This window comes from Zootoca vivipara, chromosome 6 (genome assembly GCF_965207765.1).
Source record: "Zootoca vivipara chromosome 6, rZooViv2.hap1.1, whole genome shotgun sequence".
In the NCBI taxonomy this organism is placed as follows: Eukaryota; Metazoa; Chordata; class Lepidosauria; order Squamata; family Lacertidae; genus Zootoca; species Zootoca vivipara.
Window position 1 is genome coordinate 62,493,473 of NC_142589.1, and position 14,120 is coordinate 62,507,592.

The following is a 14,120-nucleotide window of genomic DNA, read 5'->3' on the forward strand; positions in this document are numbered from 1 at the left end:
GGAGCTGCGTCACTGGGTGTGCCTCCGTCCACTATTGCGCAAGGGGAGCGACGTCACGGCAAAAAACTCGGGTCACCCTTAACCATAGAGATAGCCAGAGAAAATAATAGAGTAATGCGCAATATGAAACGGTGGTGGTGGGGAGGCAGAGAAAGAAAGCATGTTCTCCCGTGTATTGCTGTGGTAAAAACTGGGGGCCCTCCCTTTTCCTAGTGTTGTCTATAAGTACGGCGTGGAATTACCTGTACTATCTCTGTGAGGAAAACAGGACTGATATATCTCGAACTGGGAGTTTGAGTGGCAAAAGTAGATCAGAAGTATAGAAAGTACTGAGACAACTCGTGACTCTAAGGTTGCATCTCTGTGGATTGCCTCTATATTCCCGCATGTCTTCTGTTCTCTCGCGAGATCTGTGTGTGCTTTGGAGGGGGTGGAGGATGTTATGCTTGTTTCACATGTTTCGATTACGAAGTGGCTTTTCATTGTTATGGGTCCTCTTTGCGGAGGGCAGGTAGCGTCCTGTTCTCGCAGTGGCCAAGCAAATGCCTCGAGGAAAAACCTTGTGGTTCCCAGCAACAGGCATCCAGAAGCCCCACTGCATCTGGCCTCTGGGGCAGAGCATAGTCGTCCTGGCTAGGAGCCACCGGCTGCCACGAATCTGTCCAATCCTCTTTTAAGGCCACTCCAAGTTGGTGGCCATCACTGCTTCCTCCGGGAGCGAGTTTTCCGAGTTTTAACAAGTGTGTGAAGAAAAGTACTTTTATTTATTATAATATATATAATATATACAGTATATTATATTTATTATATTGAAAAGAGAGTTCTGGATACTTTACCATGTCTTTTAAAAATCTCTTTATTTGTTTTTCATATACAGATTGAGCAGGCTAACATTCTCATACAAATAATATTAATAATTAAGAGCTACAACAGTCCCCGAAAGCTGTCCCCATAACTGCTTCTGTCAAGCTAGCTGCAAAAATTCTAAGGGATTCTCCAGCCAAAAGTCAAACCCGAGAAGCAATATACAGTACATTCTGAATTGCCAAACAGTCAGCATTTATTGTTTGTGGACCATGCCCTGACAGGGCTGAGTCTGTAACAGCTCTTGAAGGCAGCTCCTATCCTGCCTAAAGATGTAGGGGATATCTAGATAAAGGCTGGTTGCAATACAGAGGTATGGCTATGTCTCATTTTCCATATGAAGTCATGGCTTTTAAGTTTGGATTTAAGTGGTGAAGGAACATAGGAGAGAGATAGGCCCTTATTAAGACTTAACAAATATGTGTGTGAGCACACAACTATACCAGTTCTACCTCTGGCTGGTCTGCTATGAGTTATCAGAAATAGCCGTCAATGCACTGACCACAATCCATATAGTTTCTTGTACCAAGATCCTCAGTAACGTGGCCTACTTTAAATCAAGTTCTTGTATCCAAGTCTTCCACCTACATCAGCTATTGGATGCATGGGGAAGGGTGGTTCTGCAGAAGGGGTAGATTCAGGAGCTAATATAAAGTGGGACTATGTGTGCTTGTTTGCAGTTAAAGATTGACAGGACTGGGATGAGGACACCATGGCCCTCTAGCTGTCCATAGCTGCCAAGTTATCCCTTTTTTAAAGGGATTTTCCCTTATGCTGAATAGGCTTCCTCGCGAGAAAAGGGAAAACTTGGCAGCTATGCAGCTGTCACTAGACTACAACCACCATCCTTGACTGCTGGCTGAGGCTGATAGGAGGGAGTTTGGAATCCCAAGCGTATCTGGAGAGTCACCCCTTCCCTAACCTTGACTTAAGGCTACAGAAGGTGCCTGCTCCCCTAGTCTAGTCCTTACTGATAACTTTATTGGATCAAGACTGGGGCAAGGAGGATAAGTCAGGTGTCACCTTTGTGGAGATGTCTCCTAATTCAGGCTGCCTCACAGGTTAAAATTGGAGAATGCACAAGAGATTGAAGCTGAAGTAGTGCCCAGGCCCTTGGCTGTAAAGCACCCAGCCTACGCTAGACCTTTTCTTCGCTACCTACTCTGGTCTTATTTTCATGTCCACATATTTGTAAGAGTAATGATATCCCTTCCCAGCAGCCCAGTTGATGCCATTGGCATAAGAGCTGTGTTCGCCTTTGAGATAAAGCCCATTGAGGTTAGAATGGTGACAGTCCCCATACCACCATGCACCCGTGTAGACTTCTGCGCAGCTGGAGGCACTGTTGTCATTATCTTTGTCCCGCGTTGAAAATGGCATGTTGTCGTGCACAGATAGAGAATCTCCTGGGGGGGCGGGCGGTGAGGGATGTAAAGGCAGGTCATGAGTTTACTTGACATGCATAAGAAAGGCTTATTTTAAGGCACAGGTGGGATCTGCAACAAATTGTAACAAATTCTGTAACAGGAGTGCTTCTCTTCTGGGGTCCTAGGCAGCCAGCCATGCATCCCTCTGGGAGACTAAAATAAATTGTAACAGGCCGATGCAACCTCCCCTCAGTTTCCCATTTTTAACATTCCATGGCACCTGGTGATCACTGCACACATTCAGTAGTCATCAAGCTTTTTTTTTTTTGCCAGGGTGGAGAGGTGTTCCTCCTTCTGATTTGTGTTTTTAGTTCCAATGCAAAACTCGAGAGTTCCTCCAAGAATGCAGATACCTGATACAGTATCTGTTTCTCAGGTGTGCTATTGTGGCTCAGTTTCTGTGGGCACAGGGGCTTCTCAAATTTCAGAGGCTTCCTGTGCAACACCAAAATCCGCCCCCTACACCTCTTGCCTTCCATTGGTCTTCATAGTTATGGTGCCTGCTGCAGTGCCCCAAAAGCTCTGTGCCCCGTGCGACCGAACCGGTCGTGCTCCCCTTGATCCACCTTTGCTGAGCTTATTAACAAGAGGGAGTGACGGAGACTCTGATTATATACACAAAACTACTGAGACATGGGTCGGAGGTAGAACCAATAGCTTAGACCAGGAATAAGCAAACTCAGCCCTCCAGATGTTTTGGGACTACAACTCCCATCATCCCTAGCTAACAGGACCAGTGGTCAGGGATGATGGGAGCTGTAGTCCCAAAACATCTGGAGGGCCAAGTTTGCCTATGCCTGGCTTAGATACAGTCTTACATAGCACTGAGGGATAAACTGTTGTGGAATATGGTATCTAGGTCAAAGTAATTTGCATAAACATGATAGATGTTTGACCATTGATGAAAGAACTTGCCCATCTTACTAGCAGAGTAGACCCAGTGTGGTTCTCCCAGTAACTCACCCATGTCACCACTGGAGTAAGAGCCCAGGGTCAATGTGTAGTTGTCATTTTCACTCAGGACTTTGAAGTTTGTATACAGGGCAAAAGTTTTGACTTTGGCAAAGTCCTCGGCATCGATCCTCAGTTGGTGTGTCCCTATTCAGAAACACAAAAAGTCACTGGAAGCATGAAGGAGGAGAGATAGCTGATAACTTGGCTCTGATGCAACTCAATGAGATAATTAGTTGTAGGAGAACTTAATTTTGTATTAATATCTTTCACATTTCAAGTGCAAGAGAAGATCTGAGAAGGAAGAAGACATCTGAATCTCCTCTGGATTCTCACCATAAGAGTCCTGGAACCCACAATTTGAGAATATGTAGGGACATTTGATTCTGTGCATTGGGTCTGCATTTGTCTCACATCAGCACCAAGCCACAGCAAAATGGGAACTTAATTATTTCTACTACCCAATGAAATCTGATCTAGCTCAGCAAACCACCACCTGCCATTTTAGAAGCTCAGCAGATCGACACCCTCCAAAAAATTGCTTCCATGCATAACAGCCTGTTACTACAACCAAGGAATTACTTTCTTGCAATTAGAATGAAGCAGAGCAAGTAATGTGCTATATTATTCAACAATATCCTTTCCCATGGCCCAGAAACATCTATGAAGTTTGACTCATAATTTACTTCCATTCAGCAAAAGTGCCATATAACATTTGTCAATAACCCTTAAAAAGCCTGTCAATTTGCAACTGCCCAGGCTGGTGCTGCAACTGTTAATTCAAAAAAGGTAAAAATGCTACATATCAGGTCCATCAAAAGTAATAAATCATCCCTTCATTATTCAAATTCTGTTTCCTGTAGTGGGATTTAATTACTGGCTTCCTCACATTTTTTTGAAAAAAAAAGTTTTATAGCAAAATAGCACAAAGAAAGGAAAACAGTTGTGCTCCCATGAGCCATAAAGTGGGCAGAAGCTACAAGGAGGAAATTTCGAATCAAAGACACAGGAGAGACTTCAAAATAGAGTTTTGTAACTTCATAGGCTGGTGCTGCGATTGTGTTAAGTGAAACAAATCAAGACAAATCCCCCTATCCCTTGTGGGTTTTACAAATAAAATGAGAGTACTTTTCCAGCCCAAACGTGGCCTCGTATCTTTTAAAGCTCTGGGGTGAATATGAGACTATTCTTAGCGTACACACCAGCAAGGGGTCCTCCTCACTTGAGCTTTCCCCACAGTGAAGCTTTCCTCCCTCCCGAGGAAACTTTGTGTCATCCTTGAACCAGTCTCCCTCTTCCTCCCCCTCTCGGTGCACTCAAGGGACAACAAACTATCCTTTCTGCTTTAGATAGGGGTTTTGTCCTTTTAATGAGTGTCCCCACCAAATGAGCAATAGATACCTCTGCTGGAAAGATCACAACGACGATAGTTTAGATGGCACTTTAACTTAACATTTAATGTCTTAAAATCTTAACAGGTGCACTCAAGTTTCATGTGTACAAGCTTGTGGTTTCAATAGCACTGTTCTTGTTAATCATATAATTGCAAACCTAACCAATTCCTCATCTACACCTACTCTAGGAACCTACTCCACAACCTCCCACACGCTCCCGCTCCCAAAACCCTCTCTCTCCAGAATTAATGGCTACCCATCCTCTTTAAACCCGTGGCTGTCCCGCCCCTCATGGAATGGAATGCCGTCAATCAACTAGGAGACTGGGTTTATAACACTTAACAACCTGGAGTTTTACTCAAGCCAGCCCAATCCGTCACAGTAGTCAGTCTGGAAGCACCCAGATAGGGTTATCGGAGTCGAGAGAGGACAGGAATACCTGTAGTGAAAGGGAGCCTTTTGGTAAATATGGGTTCTTCTCACAGGAGATGCTAAGGCACGTGAGTTCTATACTCCAATTAACTGGACACACAAAAGCTGCCTTACCCGAACTCGTGAGAAAATGAATGTTGTCGTTGCCCAGCCAGAACTCGGATGCTCGGTTCCCAAAGCCCCTTTTGTAGGACTCCCAGCCACGATAGAAATCTACTGATCCATCCTGTCTCCTTTGGAACACCTGGGAAGATGACAGGCCAAGCTTTCTCTTGAAACTGTGCTTTTCAGAAACAATTGAAGCCTTCCCCCCCTTTCTTTTACAAGCCTTTCTAGTTGGATGAAAAGGTCTCTGCCTCAGGTGATCATTTTGTATTGCTATGAAACAGTGCTGGTGGGTAGGTGTGGCTCGGTGACAGTTCTGAGGGCCAAATGGAGAGGGGCATGGAAGGCCTTCAGGCAAGAGTAGAGGCAGCCTGCCCATGAGGCAAGGTGAAGCAGCCGCCTTGGTGGTGGAAGCCGAGGAGGCAGTGCCCCTGCAGGCACCTCGCTGCTGCTGCTGCTGCTGCCAGACATAGTGCTGCTTTCAGACGAGATCCTGTCTCTCCAGCTTTTCAGGTAAGGGAGAGGGAGGTGATCCATGGCGGCACATTCATATTTCACCTTAGGCAGTGAATGGGATGTGCGACGGTCCCTGGGCTGGAGGTTCCCTGTTCCCACCCTAGAGCTTCTCACACTTTGGAATTTGAGTTCCATCCATGAACATCTCTGTAGACCTATGTAGTGTAAGGTAGATTTGTTGGGTTGCTTCATCCTTTGTAAAGCACTAATAAATAAATACATGTCCATGGAGGAGGGCAGCTGTTGGTGACCTTCAGTCGTGACAGGAATGGGCTTAATCTCCAGAATTACTCAACCCTTAACTACAATAACAATACCACCACATCTCTTTGGCCAGTGATGAAAGTGAAGACAGACCAATTTACTATCCAGTGACCCATCTTATTGCATTCAGTATAGTGAGATGTCATACAGTTTTACTGCTGTTCATGTTTAACAAGCATCTATTGCCAGAATTGTTCTAAGCGCCCAATGGAAATGACATAGATTCCTCAGGCACCATGTGAGCACCATGGCCATACTCTTCTTTCTAGAGCAGGGATGGGGCATCTGTGGCCGTCCAGGTGTTGTTGGACTGCAAGTCTCGCCAGCGTAGCCAACAGTCAGGACCCACCTTGGTTGTGACTCCTAGAAGACCTTTTCCACTTGGCCTGGGAGGGGGGGGGCCCTGACTGACTCCAGCTTCAAAAAGCTAAGAACAGACTCTTGGGCTGGGATATTGCTTAGGGGGGTTGTTGTGGGGGGGTTTGTTGCTGTTATTGATATATTTCGTATCTTTGTTGTTTTTTATGTGGAGATTGTTTCAATTTGTGTACTTAAAGATGCTTTATTTATTATTGATGACTACTTTTTACTGGGACGCGGGTGGCGCTTTGGGTTAAACCACAGAGCCTAGGGCTTGCCGATCAGAAGGTCGATGGTTCGAATCCCCGCGACGGGGTGAGCTCCCGTTGCTCGGTCCCAGCTCCTGCCAACCTAGCAGTTCGAAAGCACATCAAAGTGCAAGTAGATAAATACAGCGGGAAGGTAAACGGCGTTTCTGTGTGCTGCTCTGGTTTGCCAGAAGCGGCTTTGTCATGCTGGCCACATGACCTGGAAGCTGTATGCCGGGTCCCTCGGCCAATAACGCGAGATGAGCGCTGCAACCCCAGAGTCGGTCACAACTGGACCTAATGGTCAGGGGTCCTTTAACTTTACTTTCGTTGTATTTGTAATTATGTAATTTCTTTCATGTTGTAAGCTGCCTTGAGCATGGTTTGAACAATGGAAAGGCAGCACACAGATAAAATGATGGATATATGATGAGAATTGTAGTCCAGCAACATTCGGAGGGCTTGTCCCAAAACAGCTGGAGGGCTGAGTTTGGGGGTGCCTGTTTTGGAGCTGCATGCCTAGAGCTATCAGGCAGGTTGCACAGGGGCAGCAAGACTCACCAGCCAGCCTCCTCCATCAGTCTCCATGTCACAGAAGACAGCCAGTGCTTTCTTAGCTGTGGGGAAGATGGTGTACCACCCACTTAGGGTCTCACCCTGGTCTAGAAGCTCTTTGCAGTTCTTCGCTCTTGGGCCTTCTCAAAAGACAAGGAGATTTATGTCAGGCCGACAAGCCATCTGATGAGCAGCAGCAGATTCCTCTCATTGACTTGTGCTTAACTCCCACTGAAGAGATGTGAATAGCTGCTATCTTGTAATCTCAAGGGCTAATTGCCACTATATGGATTATGTGGGTAGGCATGCATGTATGCACACCTAGGCTGCGTACACTCTACCTTGCAGCACATGCAAAGCACGTTATTTTCCTCAAATAATTCTGGGCACTGTCTTCTGTTAAGGACTGCTGGGAATTGTTACTCTGCAAGGGGTAAACTACAGTGCCCAGAATTCTTTGAAGCAAATCAGACCATTGGGTCTATGTAGTTCAATATTTTCTACATCACCCATCCCCAACCTGGTGCCCTCCAGATAGTTTGGACTAGATAGTTTGGCCGAGCGGCTCCGCCCAGCAGGAAGGAAGAAGCAAAGCGTGCGCCGGCTGAGCAGGTGAGCGAGTAAGCCAGCCGCCGCACCGAGCGAGGCTTTTTACCGGGCGGCGGGGCTCAGCTTGGGAGTCGCGGGTGGGTGCGCCAAGTGTCACCCCCTCCAGGGTGGCACCCAGGGTGGACCACCCCCAACGCACCCCCTTGCTACACCCCTGCTGGGAACTGTAACTCTCTGAGGGGAATAGGGGTCTCCCAACAACTTTCAGCACCTTGAGCAAAATTCAGTTTCAGGGTTCTGTTTATGGTGGTGTGATCCTGCTTTAAATGCATTGTGCAGATAGGGCATAAGCATGGCTTGGATGAGGAAAGGCTCTACCTTGTTGCTGGGAGCTGCCTCCGCAGTCCGAAGCACAAGCTTCTCCTATAGGGGGTGGAAAACAAACAGCCTTTGGTTAGTGAGGTCAGCGTGGGTGTCATATGTAGCTAGCACTCACTTCAAATGCACTAAAGGAAAGAGTTTAACCACAGACCACATGCTAAGCCAGACTTTGGCTTAGTGGTTGTGCTGTGCTGAGTTTAAAGGAGCAGGGAGGCACAATCTTCTCCTGAGAAACAACATGTTCATGTGTTTGGCTAAACCATGGTTTGGGGCTTAGTGTCACCAGCAAATGCCAGCCCATTTATTTATTTACTGCCATTTATGAATCGCTTCCCATAAGGTATCTCAAAGCAATTTCACAGCAAAAACACAAACAATAACAACAATTAAAAACAGTTCCAGGTATAAACACAAGTTCACATAGGAAAAGAATCTTAAAATCAAGATGTGACGTTCAGCACGTGATTGGTCCTTATGTGCTAGTGGATCCTTCTGCACCCACTTTCTTTAGTAAATAACTGCAGGGCTGCGAACAGTTTAGATTGGGACCACCACAGGGCTGGAAGGCTTTAAAAGAAGGTAGGACAAATTCTAATCCTTTCCCCACCTCCTCTTCTTGTTTATCTAAATCATGCTTCCTCAAACTCGACCCTCCAGATGTTTTGAGACTACAATTCCCATCATCATTGACCACTGGTCCTGCTAGCTGGGGATCATGGGAGTTGTAGGCCAAAAACATCTGGAGGGCTGAGTTTGAGGAAGCCTGATCTAAATATTTCATTCTTCCTCTCTTTACCTCTTGTTATAACTTACACTGCTATAACTACTCACACCCTGCTAGGTTATAATGATTTTTCATATATTCTATATATAACTTCCATTCTTCCTTAAGTTTTCCCCCATCTCTATTTCTTATTCTATTTGTAGAATAGCTGCTAACTCCAACAATTTGTGATGCCACTCAGCTTTTGTTGGCACTGCGTCCGTTTTCCACTTTTGTGCCAGTAAAATCTGAGCAGCAGTGGTAGCATACGGCATCAGACTAATTTGGTTCTTTGGGGCTTCAGATGCTGTTATGCCAAGGAGGAAGGGAAGGATCTTGTAAACAATTTTTTGAACTCATTATAAATTGTTTCCCAATATTCTTTAATCACACTTTAAGACCACCACATGTGGTAACTTGTTCCTACTGCTTTTGTGTGTGTGTGTGTGTGTGTGTGTTTTTACACTTCCAGCATTTATCACTCTGTGATTTAAACATCTTTACCAACCTATTTGGTGCCATGTACCACTTGTGAACCATCTTTAGATTGTTTTCCTTTAAAGTATAGCATGACGTAAATTTCAAGTTGTTTGTCCATACTGTAGATGTTCCCATAAGTTTAAATCAATATTGTGTCCCACATCCCTCGCCCCAAGTAATCATAGATGACTTGACCAACTCCTCCTTTGTCTCCCATTCAAGTAATAATTTGTACATTTTAGAAAGAATTTTAACCTTGGAACCTAATAAATCCCTTTTGAATTGTGATCTCTGGTCTGCAAAACCCTCTTTTTAAAAATCTATCTTAAACCTAGCATTGAGCTGATGATAACTTAGCCAGTCCATCACTTTAGAAGCAGTGACGCTTCTGAATGCCAGTTCCCAGAAACCACTGGGTTTCCCACAAGCTCCTTGGTGGCCACTGAGAGAACAGGATGCTGGACTAGATGGGCCATTGGCCTGACCCGGCAACCTCTTCTCAGGTTCTGTCAAGGTTCTTGAACCCCTTGACAGTCCTGATCTGGATATTTCTCCCTGTTGTTGCTGTCTGCATGGGGGGTGAAACTCCCACGTATACCAAAGGAAAAAAAACAGCAAGTCCAGGACCCCTACAATGCAGACTAGAACCATGGTTATGGTGAAGGGTTAATCCCCTCTCTGCCTTGTGCTGCAGTCCTAATCAAGAGCACGCACACACAACCACCACCACCGATTTTGTAAAGAAAAGACAAACCAGGGCCAATCATACACTTAACATCCTATCTAGTTTGGTCCACAGAGTTAGAATAAATGCCTCTTGTACCTTTGTCTCCTTTGGGCCCAGCTTTTCCATGCTCTCCAGGGGAGCCCTTCTCACCTGAATGAAAGAGAAGGGTTTTATCTATGTATTTAAGTGGAGCGTATTTAACTGCTCTTCAGTTGAAAAGTCTCCCAGAGCAGCTTTCACACCATCAGCTAAAACAACGCAGTCTCTGCTCACAGGCTCAGCTCACACCCTAAAAGTGGTGACACAAAACGGGAGGAGGAAGGAAGAGGGGGTGGTGGAAAGCAAACTCGGGCATCAGTTCTTAAATAGTAGCTCATATAAAGACCAGCAGGGATGAAAAAGCCCTAGATTAATTGAGGGCCAGCAAACTTGAAGTAGTACATTTCCCAGGAATATACTAGTCCTTGTTTTGAGATCTGTCCTGCTAATATTTCCACCCGGTGCTTTCCCCCCCTAAAAGAATGTTTAGGGGTACTCTAATTTTCTTACTCATATTGAAATATGAGGCCAAACTTAGATTCACAAAATGTTTAGGGGTATGCGTACCCCTGTGTACCCCCAGAAAAAGCACTGGTTCCACCTTTAACTGCGGCTCGTGTCACAGTGGCTCATAGCAGGGCCTTCTCAGTCACGGCTCCCTAACTGTTTGAATCCCCTCCCAGCAGAGATGCATTATCTCCCCACGTATCGGAGTCGGGAGTCAAACAAGATCAGGAGGGCACAGCTTTAGCTACCCAACAACCCCACACTGAGATCGGATAGAGGAGGGTAAATGAGCCCTTCTGAGTTCATTTTGAAGCAAGAAATTCTGGAAAGGGGAAATTATCGCTACAGAAGAAGGGGTAGTCTAACTGGTGTACCCCATCTTTTGAGGGGTGCTACTTTTGATGGTGACTGTGCTAAGCATAAACAACAGAAGAGTCCAGCTGGTTCTACATCTGTGAGGTGTAGTGGTTAGAGTGCCAGTCTAGAACCCGGGAGACCAGAGTTCAAATCCCCATTTCACCATGCCCACTGGGTGACCTTGGGGGCACTCAGTGCCTCTCAGCCTAATTTATTTCACAAGGTTAATGTGGGGATTAAATGAGGTGGGGGAGAAACAGGGATGCCAACTTCAGCACCTTGGAGAAAGAGGTGAGATAGAAATGCAAACAACAACAGCAACACTGCAATTGGGAAATGCAAGGGGGCGTGGCCTTCTCCACCTGGATATTGATGGTGTCCTCTTACCAGGGGGCCCCAGAGGGCCAGGATCTCCCTTAGCTCCAGGAGGTCCAATTGTTCCTGGTATGCCAGGGATCCCCGGAGTCCCAGGCTGGCCTTGGAAAAAGAATTTCCTGTCTGCCCCACACTCAGACAGCCCTTTTAGCTCTGGAAAACAAAAATGATGCAGTGATTCAAACAGGGTTCTAGGGCCACAGCTTTCTGAGAACATGATGGTTACAAGGCGAAGTTTTCTATTTCCAGACAGGATGCTGTGCATTCAAGATCTGGAGCCATTCAAGGTCAGAGCTGCCCCTACACTCCAGCAAAACTTGAGGGCCACTTTCCCTTCATGTTAACCTGCTAGGGGGCCACATTTCAGGGATGAGCCGAGCAATGAATGCGAATTGTACCGTTGTATGGTAGCTGCTTTGTACATATGCTCACAGATCCCTCTTGATCCAGGCCAATGGGTACTTATCTTGAAGTACACTTTTCAGCCAGGCCAAAGCTCTCAAGGAGGGTGCAAGGCAGGACAGGTGAGGGGGTGTTGCCTAACACAGCATCTCTTTGTTTTTCCAGATGCAAGTGGCCTTGGCTGTACCTGTGCACTGAAATCAGTTTCGAGCTAGATGCTTTTGTTTTACAGGACCAATTCAAGGTGCTCATGTTAGTGTTTAAAGCCCTAAATGAATACCTGAAAGACCACCTTCTTCACTACAGACCTCCCAGGGTGTTTAAGATCAGCAGAGGGTGCCCTCTTGCTTGTTCCACCACCCTCAAAAGCTGAGGGGTGGCTGCCCAGGAGAAGGCACTATGTCGCAGCCCCTCACAACACAACTTTGGGGGAATGCTAGAGAGGCAACTTTCGCATGGGAGAAGCATATTTTCAGGACCCAGCCTCTTTTAATGATTGTAATTTTTTAGTAAATTCCTTTTTTAAAAAAACACTGTGTTGGTATCTTTCAATATCCTGGAATTATCTGTTTGTGCATCCTGGGTTTTGGAATTCCACCGCCACAATTCCCTGATTCTATGCTGTGTTTTAAATTGTTGCAGCCCACCCTAGGATCTCAGGGTGAAGTGCAGGTAATAAAATATTTTTTATTTATGAGGGCTCATCAATTCCATCCCAAAAGCTTGTCAGCCGACCACAACACTACTGCCTCAGCTGCAGGGCAGTTGACTGGCACTGTTATTTTTAATTTCGGCGAAGTCACTGCAAATGGACTCTGACATGTCAAACAAGCCTTGTTGAGATCATACCCTTCAGTGTGTGACAGATGAAATTAGGGACACTTCTAGATATGCCCGGTGGGTAGATCCTGGTGACTCACTGGGCAGAGCCAGCACATCTTAGCTAGCCCCACCCAGGGCAATTAAGGATGTGCCAGACCTCAGCCCTGCAGCATTCTAGCATCAGGGCTGTGCCGATGCAAAACAATAAAATTAAAGGGTTCTGAACTGATTGCCTGGCAACTCTGCATGTTAGCAAGACTGGTTGTTGGCTATTCATTCTGGAGAGGTAAAGGGGTAGCTAACCCCCAGCTCAAGAATCTGATCCATCCACCACCAAGCAAAGTTTATTTGCACTCTCACTAATGTTGGCCATGCTGTGTGCATGCGCGTGCACACACACACACAAAACATAGTGCGGTCTATACAGAGAGCCTGATGGGGATGGAAATCACCTCGTTGCCAGTCCTCAGATAAATCAGCTAAGGAAAGAACGTAGCTCAGTGGGACAGCACCTGCTTTGCATGCAAAAGGTTCCAGGTTCAGTCTCCAGCATCTCCAGGTGGGGCGAGGAGAGACTCCCTGCCTGAACCCCCGTAGAGCATCTTTGAAAACAAGACTAAGCTAGATAGACCAATGGTCAGTCTTAGTTTAAGGCAGCTTCATCAGAGCCCGATGAAGGCTGGTGCTGAGCATTTGCCGTCTCCACAAACACCTCTTGCCCACTTCCAAGTCACACTCACGTGCACAGCAGCTAGTTTCTGGCTCCTCTGCCAAGCCACCCTTTATAGATGCAGCAATGAAGGTCAACTGAGTTAAGAAAAGGCTCATCCAAGTTGCCATCTTGTCCAGCCACCGCCTCCGGTGCTCATCCAGCCACTTTTTAAAGCTAGGAATGCTTTGTCCCTTAAATGCTTTTCATTGCGCAAGCAGGCGGAACAAGACGGAGTATGTCAAAGTCCTCCCACTTGCGTAATCAGTGTTCCTGGGTCTGCCTATCACAGTGGAAAAACTAAGTGTAAACTGGCAAGTTTGCACCACTTGAGGACCCTCCAAGGAAAGCCTTATAGCTTTAAAAACACTTACTTGTGAAACACTCTTATCAGCAAAATTCCCACAGGAAATTTCTGTTTTCTGCTTTCTCTTTGCCAAAGTCGTGCTTTTTTGATAAACTGAAAGGGTATTTCAGAATTTCCTCTAGGGAATTTCGCAAGAACTGCATCTGGAGCTGCTATATGGGCCATCTCAAAAGGCTGTTTTTCATTTCAAAATGCCATGTATAAATTAAGATCGATCTTAAGAAGAAACACATATACTTTAAAAGCCTAGTTTTGAAATGAAGTATCACTACCATCAGGAAGGCAGCTGGGGTGTGGGGAAAAGAGATGAGTTCTTGACACTCTGGTTCTAGCCAATCAGTACTATGCAGAGCTGGCTTTTGTTATAGGCAGACAGGAGCAGCTTCTCCCGAGTACAGTCCTGCAGAGAAATGTGTGTGTTTGGACAACAGGAAACATCTGTGGTGTTTCAATTTCACTAAACAAGTGTATTTTTATATGCACTCTGCTAATATCTTAGGAGGCATCAGGAGAGTAAATAATTCTA

General features: G+C 45.8%; 1 protein-coding gene across 2 annotated transcripts; it reads right to left on the reverse strand.

Moving 5' to 3' along the window:
• Nucleotides 1-838: 838 nt before the first annotated feature.
• Nucleotides 839-13,502, reverse strand: LOC118087549 (ryncolin-1). 2 transcript variants are annotated; one of them, XM_035120309.3, is made up of 8 exons: nt 13,259-13,502; nt 11,307-11,447; nt 10,113-10,166; nt 8,044-8,088; nt 7,123-7,256; nt 5,183-5,312; nt 3,255-3,389; nt 839-2,270 (listed from the first exon to the last, which is right to left on the reverse strand). In XM_035120309.3, the coding sequence occupies exons 1-8, from the start codon at nt 13,356-13,358 to the stop codon at nt 2,023-2,025; spliced, it is 987 nt and encodes a 328-aa protein (XP_034976200.2). In that variant the 5' UTR covers nt 13,359-13,502; the 3' UTR covers nt 839-2,022. The 2 variants fall into 2 exon arrangements, with proteins under 2 accessions (XP_034976200.2, XP_034976199.2); XM_035120308.3 differs by having other exon boundaries at nt 7,123-7,259; nt 13,259-13,424.
• Nucleotides 13,503-14,120: the final 618 nt, after the last annotated feature.

What these genes read in the sequence shown, in the direction of transcription:
- LOC118087549 (XM_035120308.3), bottom strand. Translation starts at nt 13,358, where the DNA reads ATGGCAACTTGGATGAGCCTTTTCTTAACTCAGTTGACCTTCATTGCT. An exon ending in AGGCAGCTCCCAGCAACAAG is followed by an intron (nt 7,260 to 8,043) that starts GTAGAGCCTTTC and finishes TTGTCTTTTGAG; the next exon opens with AAGGCCCAAGAGCGAAGAAC. An exon ending in TTACTCCAGTGGTGACATGG is followed by an intron (nt 2,271 to 3,254) that starts GTGAGTTACTGG and finishes CCGCCCCCCCAG; the next exon opens with GAGATTCTCTATCTGTGCAC.